The 14,558-nt window shown below is 40.7% G+C and overlaps 1 protein-coding gene across 2 annotated transcripts in view; it reads right to left on the bottom strand.

The window, feature by feature from the left end:
• Positions 1–1,209: 1,209 nt before the first annotated feature.
• The window catches only part of pld1a (phospholipase D1a), an 86,807-nt gene continuing 73,458 nt past the window's right edge, over positions 1,210–14,558 (bottom strand). For both annotated transcript variants that reach the window (XM_062040934.1, XM_062040935.1), the window contains 7 exons: positions 14,491–14,558; positions 14,236–14,349; positions 12,347–12,396; positions 12,149–12,283; positions 8,819–8,972; positions 8,036–8,153; positions 1,210–2,701 (listed from right to left, as the gene is read on the bottom strand). The exon at positions 14,491–14,558 is cut by the window's right edge and continues 21 nt beyond it. In XM_062040934.1, coding sequence (XP_061896918.1) covers positions 2,477–2,701; positions 8,036–8,153; positions 8,819–8,972; positions 12,149–12,283; positions 12,347–12,396; positions 14,236–14,349; positions 14,491–14,558 — 864 coding nt within the window. In that variant the 3' untranslated portion in view covers positions 1,210–2,476. The remainder of the gene's footprint in view (positions 2,702–8,035; positions 8,154–8,818; positions 8,973–12,148; positions 12,284–12,346; positions 12,397–14,235; positions 14,350–14,490) is intronic.

The raw sequence follows: 14,558 nt of genomic DNA, 5'->3' as shown, positions 1-14,558 counted from the left end.
GAACTTGCACACTTTCTTCAGAAGCAAGTCAAATATTACAAAGCAAAATCTTGTGTTCTTTTCTATAATATTCTGCTATTTTCACCAGCTTGACTCTCTTCAAATGTACTTTTAAACATTTCAATAGCTTTTGGTGAAATCTAAATGGTAAATAAGACATTCTTCGCGTCATAACGCAAATATTCCAATCTGCCATCTTAGAAGTGACTAAAAGCTTCTGAAATAGACTTTTTAAGAGAACTATTAGGACTTTTTTGAGTCATAACTCCAATATATCACTGGGTTAAAAAGTTGGGTTATTTTGACATTTGGGATCATTCAAGTTTGTCTAAGTCTAAGTTACAATTCCCCCAAAAGCTTCTGAAATATACTTTTTGAAAAAAATGATGAGGTATTTTTCGTTTCTTACTCAGATAATCCAAACCTAAATGTTGTCTGCTGAATTATGTTTTACATTCTAGCCTATTATTTGGGCAGAAGTCAGCAAAATATGACTTATTACGTGACATCACTTCAATGATCCAAACCTAAATGCTGTCTGCTGCGTTGAATATTTGTCAATTCTGCTCTCCTCGTCATCCCACCTTTCACACAAAGCTTCTAAAATGCACTTTTTCAAAGAACTATTAGGACTTTTTTCTTGCGTCATAACTCAAATAATCCAAACTAAACCAAAGCACTGTCTGAAAAGTCAGTTATTGTTATATTCTAGCACAGGGGTCCACAAACTTTTTGACTCGGGGGCCGCATATATACAGTATATATATAAATAATATATATATATATATATATATATATATATATATATATATATATATATATATATATATATATATATATATATATATATATATAGTCAAGGTTTCTGTGGTTTATCCGTTATACAGTGCTCAATACCGGGGTAGAGCGTAATATACTTTAGGTCAAGAAAAAACACAGAGGCTATTTTATCCCTACAAGCCTGTTTCGCAGATTTTTTTAAAAATCCCCTGAAGAGCAGTGAAACCTGCTTGTCACCATAAAACAGCCTCTGTGTTTTTTCCTGACCTAACGTATATATATATATATATATATATATATATATATATATATATATATATATATATATATATATATATATATATATATATATATATATATATATATATATATATATATATTTATTTTTTTTATTTTATTTATATATATATATATATTAGGGATGTCCGATAATGGCTTTTTGCCGATATCCGATATTCCGATATTGTCCAACTCTTTAATTACCGATACCGATATCAACCGATACCGATATCAACCGATATATGCAGTCGTGGAATTAACACATTATTATGTCTAATTTGGACAACCAGGTATGGTGAAGATGAGGTACTTTTAAAAAAAAAATTATAAAATAAAATAAGATAAATAAATTACAAACATTTTCTTGAATAAAAAAGAAAGTAAAACAATATAAAAACAGTTACATAGAAACTAGTAATGAATGAAAATGAGTAAAATTAACTGTTAAAGGTTAGTACTATTAGTGGAGCAGCAGCACGCACAATCATGTGTGCTTACGGACTGTATCCCTTGCAGACTGTATTGATATATATTGATATATAATGTAGGAAGCAGAATATTAATAACAGAAGGAAACAACCCTTTTGTGTGAATGAGTGTAAATGGGGGAGGGAGGGTTTTTGGGTTGGTGCACTAATTGTAAGTGTATCTTGTGTTTTTTATGTGGATTTAATTTAAAAAAAAAAAAAAACGATACTGATCATTTAAAAAAATGATACCGCTAATTTCCGATATTACATTTTAACGCATTTATCGGCCGGGACATCCCTAATATATATATATATATATCTGTGTATATATACATGTATACACACATATACATATATACACACACACATATACAGTATATATATATATATACACACGTATATACATATACACACATATATGAACATATATACATACACATATGTATATACACACACATATATATACATATATACACACATATACATACATACATACATATATATATACAGTATATATATATATGTATATATACAAATATATAATAAAAAAATACATTAAAAAAAGTAGTTTTTTTCCTCAGGCTGGATTTTAGACGCTGTGGGTCCGCATGTGTCCCGCAGGCCATAGTTTGGGGCCCCCTCTTCTAGCATATCCATTAGAACACAAGTCCTTCAAATCTACTTTCATCACTTATTATGTGACAGAAGTGAAATAATCCAAATCTGCTGGCTGGAATATTTGTCAACATCTTCACCTTGGGAGGTTTCAGCAAAAACTGCTGAAACATTTGATGGCGTTTGAGGCGGTACGGAAGGCAGCGAAGGCACCAGAAGAAGACAGTCCAGCGGGGATGAGGACCACGTACAGGGTCACCATCTTAGTCTTACCATGGTCCCTTCTCGCCTCCTTGGCCCCCAACAAGTCCAGTAGAGTCCCTGGTGTCGTCCTACGTCCAGATCTCCGTGGGCACCATGGACTCCTTGGTGCCCACCGAGGGCATGAGGTTTTCCTCGGACAGGAAGTCCAGGGGAAACTGCACCAAAAAGCCTCGGATTTTCCGCAGCTCCTCCTGGGCCCGGGCCAGGTCCGTCTGGGCCAGACCGGGCTTGGACTGGTACTGTTCCAGCTCCGACATGTTGCGCACCAGCGAGGACGGGAGGCAGCGGAACACCTGTGGGACCACCAGGACACAATGTTTGGTGACGGTGATATACTGTACATGCTGGAAGTATCAATGTAAGATATGGAGTCTAAATTGGCTGTCAAAGTGTACCGACATGTCGGAATACATCCTCATCCCTCTACTATCCAGGCAGGATTTATGATGGACAATAAACTTCCACGAGCCAGGAAGACAGGAAGCAGTCAATATAGGCAACATGGGCATAAATAGTCCGTCTGTGTTAGCACTTATAATAACAATATCACTAACTGTGTTAGCACTTATAATAACAATAGCACTAACTGTGTTAGCACTTATAATAACAATATCACTAACTGTGTTAGCACTTATAATAACAATATCACTAACTGTGTTAGCACTTATAATAACAATATCACTAACTGTGTTAGCACTTATAATAACAATATCACTAACTGTGTTAGCACTTATAATAACAATATCACTAACTGTGTTAGCACTTATAATAACAATATCACTAACTGTGTTAGCACTTATAATAACAATATCACTAACTGTGTTAGCACTTATAATAACAATATCACTAACTGTGTTAGCACTTATAATAACAATATCACTAACTGTGTTAGCACTTATAATAACAATATCACTAACTGTGTTAGCACTTATAATAACAATAGCACTAACTGTGTTAGCACTTATAATAACAATATCACTAACTGTGTTAGCACTTATAATAACAATATCACTAACTGTGTTAGCACTTATAATAACAATATCACTAACTGTGTTAGCACTTATAATAACAATATCACTAACTGTGTTAGCACTTATAATAACAATATCACTAACTGTGTTAGCACTTATAATAACAATATCACTAACTGTGTTAGCACTTATAATAACAATAACACTAACTTTTAGCACTTATAATAACAATATCACTAACTGTGTTAGCACTTATAATAACAATATCACTAACTGTGTTAGCACTTATAATAACAATATCACTAACTGTGTTAGCACTTATAATAACAATATCACTAACTGTGTTAGCACTTATAATAACAATAACACTAACTTTTAGCACTTATAATAACAATATCACTAACTGTGTTAGCACTTATAATAACAATAACACTAACTGTTAGCACTTATAATAACAATATCACTAACTGTGTTAGCACTTATAATAACAATATCACTAACTGTGTTAGCACTTATAATAACAATATCACTAACTGTGTTAGCACTTATAATAACAATATCACTAACTGTGTTAGCACTTATAATAACAATATCACTAACTGTGTTAGCACTTATAATAACAATAGCACTTATAATAACAATATCACTAACTGTGTTAGCACTTATAATAACAATAGCACTTATAATAACAATAGCACTAACTGTGTTAGCACTTATAATAACATTAATATTCTAGTCATGACATGTAAATGGAGTATTGTTGGCACTTTTTGGATGTTATTTATTGAGTTTTATGGCTGAAATAGAGAAATTGGCTCCGTTGTAAGCGGACTTTTATGTACGTTTATTTATTATTTATTGCGTAAAAAGTACATCCGTTGTCATGTTTTTCATAATGATTGTAAAAATAAGCTAAATTCCCCAATAAAGTGCAGTTTATTTTTCCCCTTTACACAAATAATACATGAACCCACGCATCGCAACGGTAATACAATAGATCTAGTGCTTGTCAGGGGTGTCACCACCTCCAAAGTTATGATACTTCCATATACTAAAGTAATGTCCGATCATTACCTTATAAAATTTGAAGTTTTGACTCTTTGTCAACAAGCTAATAATAATAATAACTGCTATAGCGGCCGCAACATTAATGCTGCCACAACGATGACTCTTGCTGACCTACTGCCTTCGGTAATAGCACCATTCCCAAATTATGTCGGCTCTATTGATAAACTCACTAACAACTTTGACGATGCCTTGCGCGAAATTATTGATAGTATAGCACCGCTAAAGCAAAAAAGGGCCCCTAAAAGGCGCACCCCATGGTTTACAGAAGAAATTAGAGCTCATAAATTATCATGTAGAAAACTGGAACACAAATGGCGCGCAACTAAACTTGAGGTTTTCCATCAAGCATGGAGTGATAGTTTAATAACTTATAAACGCATGCTTACCTCAGCTAAAGCTAAATACTACTCAAATCTCATCCGCCTCAACAAAAACGATCCTAAATTTCTGTTTAGTACAGTAGCATCGCTAACCCAACAAGGGACTCCTCCCAGTAGCTCCACCCACTCGGCAGATGACTTTATGAATTTCTTTAATAAGAAAATTGAACTCATTAGAAAGGAGATTAAAGACAACGCATCCCAGCTACAACTGGGCTCTATTAACACAAATACGACTGTATATACGACGGACACTGCCCTCCAAAATAGTCTCTCTATTTTTGATGAAATAACATTAGAGGAATTATTACAGCGTGTAAGTGGGATAAAACAAACAACATGTTTACTTGACCCACTTCCTGGGAAACTTATCAAGGAACTGTTTGTATTATTAGGTCCATCAGTGTTAAATATTATAAACTTATCACTTTCCTCTGGCACTGTTCCCCTAGCATTCAAAAAAGCGGTTATTCATCCTCTGCTCAAAAGACCTAACCTCCATCCTGACCTCATGGTAAACTACCGACCGGTCTCCCACCTTCCGTTTATTTCCAAAATTCTCGAAAAAACTGTTGCACAGCAGCTAAATGAACACTTAGTGACTAACAATCTCTGTGAACCTTTTCAATCCGGTTTCAGGGCAAATCACTCTACGGAGACAGCCCTCGCAAAAATGACTAATGATCTATTGCTAACGATGGATTCTGATGCGTCATCTATGTTGCTGCTTCTTGATCTTAGCGCCGCTTTCGATACCGTCGATCATAATATTTTATTAGAGCGTATCAAAACACGTATTGGTATGTCAGACTTAGCCTTGTCTTGGTTTAACTCTTATCTTACTGACAGGATGCAGTGCGTCTCCCATAACAATGTGACCTCGGACTATGTCAAGGTAACGTGCAGAGTTCCCCAGGGTTCGGTTCTTGGCCCTGCACTCTTTAGTATTTACATGCTGCCGCTGGGTGACATCATACGCAAGTACGGTGTTAGCTTTCACTGTTATGCTGATGACACTCAACTCTACATGCCCCTAAAGCTGACCAACACGCCGGACTGTAGTCAGCTGGAGGCGTGTCTTAATGAAATTAAACAATGGATGTCCGCTAACTTTTTGCAACTCAACGCTAAGAAAACGGAAATGCTGATTATCGGTCCTGCTAGACACCAACATCTATTTAATAATACCACCTTAACATTTGACAACCAAACAATTAAACAAGGAGACTCGGTAAAGAATCTGGGTATTATCTTCCACCCAACTCTCTCGTTTGAGTCACACATTAAGAGTGTTACTAAAACAACTCTCTCCTTTGAGTCACACATTAAGAGTGTTACTAAAACGGCCTTCTTTCATCTCCGTAATATCGCTAAAATTCGTTCCATCTTGTCCACTAGCGACGCTGAGATCATTATTCATGCGTTCGTTACGTCTCGTCTCGATTACTGTAACGTTTTATTTTCATGTCTCCCTATGTCTAGCATTAAAAGATTACAGTTGGTACAAAATGCGGCTGCAAGGCTTTTGACAAAAACAAGAAAGTTTGATCATATTACGCCTATACTGTATATACCTTTATATACATATATATATATACCTATACTGGCTCACTTGCACTGGCTTCCTGTGCACTTAAGATGCGACTTTAAGGTTTTACTACTTACGTATAAAATATTACACGGTTTAGCTCCAGCCTATCTCGCCGATTGTATTGTACCATATGTCCCGACAAGAAATCTGCGTTCAAAGAACTCCGGCTTATTAGTGATTCCCAGAGCCAAAAAAAAGTCTGCGGGCTATAGAGCGTTTTCTATTCGGGCTCCAGTACTCTGGAATGCCCTCCCGGTAACAGTTAGAGATGCTACCTCAGTAGAAGCATTTAAGTCCCATCTTAAAACTCATTTGTATAATCTAGCCTTTAAATAGACCCCCCCTTTTTTAGACCAGTTGATCTGCCGTTTCTTTTCTTCTCTCCTCTTCTCCCCTGTCCCTTGCGAGGGGGAGTTGCATAGGTCCGGTGGCCATGGATGAAGTGCTGGCTGTCCAGAGCCGGGACCCCGGGTGGACCACTAGCCTGTGCATCGGTTGGGGACATCTCTGCGCTGCTGACCCGTCTCCGCTCGGGATGGTTTCCTGTTGGCCCCGCTGTGGACTGGACTCCCGCTGATGTGTTGGATCCACTGTGGACTGGACTTTCACAATATTATGTCAGACCCACTCGACATCCGTTGCTTTCGGTCTCCCCTAGAGGGGGGGGGGGTTACCCACATATGCGGTCCTCTCCAAGGTTTCTCATAGTCATTCACCGACGTCCCACTGGGGTGAGTTTTTCCTTGCCCGTATGTGGGCTCTGTACCGAGGATGTCGTTGTGGCTTGTACAGCCCTTTGAGACACTTGTGATTTAGGGCTATATAAATAAACATTGATTGATTGATTGATTGAAACATCTGACAAGCCGACTGCTGCACATGTGCTGCCATCTTGTGGACATCATCAGTAAATCAGGTCAATGACCATGAATTTTAGATGTCATTCCAAATGACACAGCATGTACTTATATGACCCAATCCAAACAACCTTTCCCATGGCGCCAACATCACAGAAGGTCAACACTCAAGGTCACACGCAACACAACCTGCTCACTCAACTTTGTGGATATTATTTTTAAAAATGTCCATAATTCAAAATGACAACCGTTTAAATGTGCAAGTTAAAACTCTACTATGCAAAGGGAAATACATTTATCAACAACACCCAGAAACGCCGCCGGCTTCGCTGGGCCCGAGCTCATCTAAGATGGACTGATGCAAAGTGGAAAAGTGTTCTGTGGTCTGACGAGTCCACATTTCAAATTGTTTATGCAAACTGTGCACCAAAGAGGAAAAGAAGCATCCAGAATGTTCTGTGGTCAAAGTGTAAAAAGAAGCATCCAGAATGTTCTGTGGTCTGACGAGTCCACATATCAAATAGTTTCTGCAAACTGTGGACCAAAGAGGAAAATAAGCATCCAGAATGTTCTGTGGTCAAAGTGTAAAAGGAAGCATCCAGAATGTTCTGTGGTCAAAGTGTAAAAGGAAGCATCTTTAATTTAATGCTTTTAATGACATTTAAGGCCTTCATTTGTGCAAAATCCATCAAATGCCTTTCAGTGCTTTTTGAGGCCCCGCAGAAATCCTGTGTATGCTTTATAAAAGTGTCCAGTCTACCTTCTCATAGATGGTGGCGTTCCGGCCGGCTGTGGTCATCCACACTTCCTTGTAGAAGCGCTCACTGATGGGGTCACGGAGGTCAATGCTGGCGTCGCTGTGACCTCCAAGGATGGTCCTGCACCAACACAACACTTATTATTATTATTATTATTATTATTATTATTATTATTATTATTATTATTGTATGTGACCTCCAAGGATGGTCCTGCACCAACACAACACTTATTATTATTATTATTATTATTATTATTATTATTATTATTATTATTATTGTATGTGACCTCCAAGGATGGTCCTGCACCAACACAACACTTATTATTATTATTATTATTATTATTATTATTATTATTATTATTATTGTATGTGACCTCCAAGGATGGTCCTGCACCAACACAACACTTATTATTATTATTATTATTATTATTATTATTATTATTGTATGTGACCTCCAAGGATGGTCCTGCACCAACACAACACTTATTATTATTATTATTATTATTATTATTATTATTATTATTATTATTATTATTATTATTGTATGTGACCTCCAAGGATGGTCCTGCACCAACACAACACTTATTATTATTATTATTATTATTATTATTATTATTATTATTATTATTATTATTATTATTGTATGTGACCTCCAAGGATGGTCCTGCACCAACACAACACTTATTATTATTATTATTATTATTATTATAATGTAAGCCAGGTGGTACCTGAAGCATTATTATTATTATTATTATTATTATTATTATAATGTAAGCCAGGTGGTACCTGAAGCATTCCATCCGCAGCTGAAGCGCGTAGGGACCAGCTTCAAAGTCTCTCCCGTCCATCACAGAGGCGACCTTCTCCGTGTCCTCCACAATCACCGCCACCTCGCTGTCTCGTTTACCCAGCATGCTCCTGTCGTTGATGTTGGCCGAGCCTGAAAGACGCTCTCATCAATTCTGATTTTTCACCACACTTGCTGTTACAAGTCATGGAGTGACTTCACTTTGCCACACCAACATTTACACTTCACTTTGCCACACCAACATTTACACTTCACTTTGCCACACCAACATTTACACTTCACTTTGCCACACCAACATTTACACTTCACTTTGCCACACCAACATTTACACTTCACTTTGCCACACCAACATGTACACTTCACTTTGCCACACCAACATTTACACTTCACTTTGCCACACCAACATGTACACTTCACTTTGCCACACAGTAACCAGCAGATGGCACACTAGTGAAGTGAGGCGCAGTAGCTGCATGTAACCAGCAGATGGCACACTAGTGAAGTGAGGTGCAGTAGCTGCATGTAACCAGCAGATGGCACACTAGTGAAGTGAGGTGCAGTAGCTGCATGTAACCAGCAGATGGCACACTAGTGAAGTGAGGTGCAGTAGCTGCATGTAACCAGCAGATGGCACACTAGTGAAGTGAGGCGCAGTAGCTGCATGTAACCAGCAGATGGCACACTAGTGAAGTGAGGTGCAGTAGCTGCATGTAACCAGCAGATGGCACACTAGTGAAGTGAGGCGCAGTAGCTGCTTGTAAGCAGCAGATGGCACACTAGTGAAGTGAGGCGCAGTAGCTGCATGCAACCAGCAGATGGCACACTAGTGAAGTGAGGTGCAGTAGCTGCATGTAAGCAGCAGATGGCACACTAGTGAAGTGAGGTGCAGTAGCTGCATGTAACCAGCAGATGGCACACTAGTGAAGTGAGGCGCAGTAGCTGCATGCAACCAGCAGATGGCACACTAGTGAAGTGAGGTGCAGTAGCTGCATGTAACCAGCAGATGGCACACTAGTGAAGTGAGGTGCAGTAGCTGCATGTAACCAGCAGATGGCACACTAGTGAAGTGAGGTGCAGTAGCTGCATGCAACCAGCAGATGGCACACTAGTGAAGTGAGGTGCAGTAGCTGCATGTAACCAGCAGATGGCACACTAGTGAAGTGAGGTGCAGTAGCTGCATGCAACCAGCAGATGGCACACTAGTGAAGTGAGGTGCAGTAGCTGCATGCAACCAGCAGATGGCACACTAGTGAAGTGAGGTGCAGTAGCTGCATGCAACCAGCAGATGGCACACTAGTGAAGTGAGGTGCAGTAGCTGCATGCAACCAGCAGATGGCACACTAGTGAAGTGAGGTGCAGTAGCTGCATGCAACCAGCAGATGGCACACTAGTGAAGTGAGGTGCAGTAGCTGCATGTAAGCAGCAGATGGCACACTAGTGAAGTGAGGTGCAGTAGCTGCATGCAACCAGCAGATGGCACACTAGTGAAGTGAGGCGCAGTAGCTGCATGTAACCAGCAGATGGCACACTAGTGAAGTGAGGCACAGTAGCTGCTTGTAACCAGCAGATGGCACACTAGTGAAGTGAGGTGCAGTAGCTGCATGCAACCAGCAGATGGCACACTAGTGAAGTGAGGTGCAGTAGCTGCATGCAACCAGCAGATGGCACACTAGTGAAGTGAGGCGCAGTAGCTGCATGCAACCAGCAGATGGCACACTAGTGAAGTGAGGTGCAGTAGCTGCATGTAACCAGCAGATGGCACACTAGTGAAGTGAGGTGCAGTAGCTGCATGTAACCAGCAGATGGCACACTAGTGAAGTGAGGCGCAGTAGCTGCATGCAACCAGCAGATGGCACACTAGTGAAGTGAGGCGCAGTAGCTGCATGTAACCAGCAGATGGCACACTAGTGAAGTGAGGCGCAGTAGCTGCATGTAAGCAGCAGATGGCACACTAGTGAAGTGAGGTGCAGTAGCTGCTTGTAAGCAGCAGATGGCACACTAGTGAAGTGAGGTGCAGTAGCTGCATGCAACCAGCAGATGGCACACTAGTGAAGTGAGGTGCAGTAGCTGCATGCAACCAGCAGATGGCACACTAGTGAAGTGAGGTGCAGTAGCTGCATGCAACCAGCAGATGGCACACTAGTGAAGTGAGGTGCAGTAGCTGCATGCAACCAGCAGATGGCACACTAGTGAAGTGAGGTGCAGTAGCTGCATGCAACCAGCAGATGGCACACTAGTGAAGTGAGGCGCAGTAGCTGCATGTAACCAGCAGATGGCACACTAGTGAAGTGAGGCACAGTAGCTGCTTGTAACCAGCAGATGGCACACTAGTGAAGTGAGGTGCAGTAGCTGCATGCAACCAGCAGATGGCACACTAGTGAAGTGAGGTGCAGTAGCTGCATGCAACCAGCAGATGGCACACTAGTGAAGTGAGGCGCAGTAGCTGCATGCAACCAGCAGATGGCACACTAGTGAAGTGAGGTGCAGTAGCTGCATGTAACCAGCAGATGGCACACTAGTGAAGTGAGGTGCAGTAGCTGCATGTAACCAGCAGATGGCACACTAGTGAAGTGAGGCGCAGTAGCTGCATGCAACCAGCAGATGGCACACTAGTGAAGTGAGGCGCAGTAGCTGCATGTAACCAGCAGATGGCACACTAGTGAAGTGAGGCGCAGTAGCTGCATGTAAGCAGCAGATGGCACACTAGTGAAGTGAGGTGCAGTAGCTGCTTGTAAGCAGCAGATGGCACACTAGTGAAGTGAGGTGCAGTAGCTGCTTGTAAGCAGCAGATGGCACACTAGTGAAGTGAGGCGCAGTAGCTGCATGTAACCAGCAGATGGCACACTAGTGAAGTGAGGTGCAGTAGCTGCATGTAAGCAGCAGATGACACACTAGTGAAGTGAGGTGCAGTAGCTGCATGCAACCAGCAGATGGCACACTAGTGAAGTGAGGTGCAGTAGCTGCATGCAACCAGCAGATGGCACACTAGTGAAGTGAGGTGCAGTAGCTGCATGTAAGCAGCAGATGACACACTAGTGAAGTGAGGTGCAGTAGCTGCATGCAACCAGCAGATGGCACACTAGTGAAGTGAGGTGCAGTAGCTGCTTGTAAGCAGCAGATGGCACACTAGTGAAGTGAGGTGCAGTAGCTGCTTGTAAGCAGCAGATGGCACACTAGTGAAGTGAGGTGCAGTAGCTGCATGCAACCAGCAGATGGCACACTAGTGAAGTGAGGTGCAGTAGCTGCTTGTAAGCAGCAGATGGCACACTAGTGTGATGACACATTTGAAAGGAGGAGGAAGTACGCACCGATGATGACGGTGTTGTCGTCAGCGATGAGCATCTTGCTGTGCACGTAGATGAGCTCGGTCACCAGGCGAGCCTCCAACTCGGCGTGCGTGCGCAGGCCGGCGAAGGAGATGTAGTTCATCCACTGGTCGTCCACTAAAAAGGACATGGTGCATCATATCACATATACTGTAAGTGTTATGACACCATGATGCTTACTCTCTTTCTTCAGCTGGGAGATGATGGAGTGTTCCCCTCGGATCATAGTCCTGCACAAGAGACACGCTAATTAAACCCACCAATCAGATCACTGGTCCCGCCCACTTTGCTCTCTCACTTTTAACACGTGTAAGTTGCAAAAATCCGAAAAATAGAGCCTTAAAAAAGGGAAAAAGGTAAAGTGAATACATTTAAATATTGTTCAATTCTTTGAATATTTAATAGAATTAAATACTAATTAAAGAGATTAAATTAATCAATTACAAGGATTCTAACACAAACTACAAAAGCAATGAAGTTGTCACGTTGTGTAAATGCTCAATAAAAAGAGAATACAACAAATCCTTTTCAACTTATATTCAATTGAATAGACTGCAAAGACAAGATATTTCATGTTCACACTCAGAAACTGTGGTCTTTTTTGCAAATAATCATGAACTTAGAATTTAATAGAATAAAATAGAATATTTGATGCCTGCAACATGTTTCAAAAAAGCTGGCACAAGTGGCAAAAAAGAGTGATAAAGTTGAGAAATGCTCATCAAAGACTTGTTTGGAACATCCCACAGGTGAACAGGCTAATTGGGAACAGGTGGGTGCCATGATTGGGTATAAAAGCAGCTTCCAGTCATTCACAAACAAGGACGGGGCGAGGGTCACCACTTTGTCAACAAATGCCTGAGCAAATTGTTGAACAACAACATTTCTCAACAAGGAATTTAGGGATTTCACCATCTACGCTCCGTAATATCATCAAAAGGTTCAGAGAATGTGGAGAAATCACTGCACGTAAGCCATGATATTACACACCTTGGATCCCTCAGGTGGCACTGCATCAAAAAGTGACATCAGTGTGTAAAGGATATCACCACATGGGCTCAGGAACACTTCAGGAAACCACTGTCAGTAACTACAGTTGGTCGCTACATCTGTAAGTGCAAGTTAAAACTCTACTATGCAAAGCCAAAGCCATTTATCAACAACACCCAGAAACGTCGCCCGAGCTCATCGAAGATGGACTGATACAAAGTGGAAAAGTGTTCTGTGGTCTGACGAGTCCACATTTCAAATTGTTTTTTGGAAACTGTGGACGTGGTGTCCTCCGGACCAAAGAGGAAAAGAACCATCCGGATTGTTCTAGGGTGAAAGTGTAAAAGGCAGCATGTGTGATGGTATGGGGGTGTATTAGTGGTCAAGACATGGGTAACTTACACATGTGTGATGGTATGGGGGTGTATTAGTGGTCAAGACATGGGTAACTTACACATCTGTGAAGGCACCATTAATGCTGAAAGGTACATACAGCTTTTGGAGCAACATATGTTGTTATCATGGACGCCCCTGCTTATTTCAGCAAGACAATGCCAAGCCAGGTGTTACAACAGCGTGGCTTCATAGTAAAAGAGTGCAGGTACTAGACTGGCCTGCCTGTAGTCCAGACCTGTCTCCCATTGAAAATGTGTGGTGCATTATGAACCCCCGGACTGTTGAACAACTTAAGCTGTACATCAAGCAAGAATGGGAAAGAATTCCACTTCAAAAATGTGTCTCCTCACTTCCCAAACCTTTACTGAGTGTTGTTCAAAGGAAAGGCCATGTAACACACTGGTAAAAATGCCTTTTTTGACATGTGTTGCTGCCGTTAAATTCTAAGTTCATGATTATTTGCAAAAAAAAAGTATTTCCTCAATTGAATTTAAGTTGAAAAGGATTTGCAAATCATTGTATTCTCTTTTTATTTACAAATTGCACAACGTGACAACTTCACTGCTTTTGGGTTTTGTATATGTTAACTCTTAATTTGAGGTAATGTTCATGTAATAATAGTATAAATAAGAAATGATGGTAAAAGCAATGCTAAATAGAGAGACACAGTTGAATATAAATACCTGTAGTTAAAGTGCATGACGGCCTGGATGGCGTTCCCTCCGCCTGTGGTGATGTCGCCCTCAAAGCCAGGAAGCAGGGGGGTCACCACATACACCCGGTACTTCTTACCCTCCCTGACAACACACACACTTTATTACTACCATCATCACACCTGTGGTGATGTCGCCCTCATAACACAAAAAATGGCATTATTCTATTTGATGTCTTTGATGGCTTATTTGCTAAGTTAGGTGTGCCTAATGAAGTGGCCTTACTTGTGCGCCCTGATGATCCGCTCAATGATGGCGTCTCCGATTTTGTTGTACACAGTCCGGTTGTCGGC

Source organism: Entelurus aequoreus, linkage group LG03 (genome assembly GCF_033978785.1).
Source record: "Entelurus aequoreus isolate RoL-2023_Sb linkage group LG03, RoL_Eaeq_v1.1, whole genome shotgun sequence".
Lineage (NCBI taxonomy): Eukaryota > Metazoa > Chordata > Actinopteri > Syngnathiformes > Syngnathidae > Entelurus > Entelurus aequoreus.
Note: the sequence above shows the minus strand (reverse complement) of the source record. Positions and strands in the feature narration are given on the sequence as shown.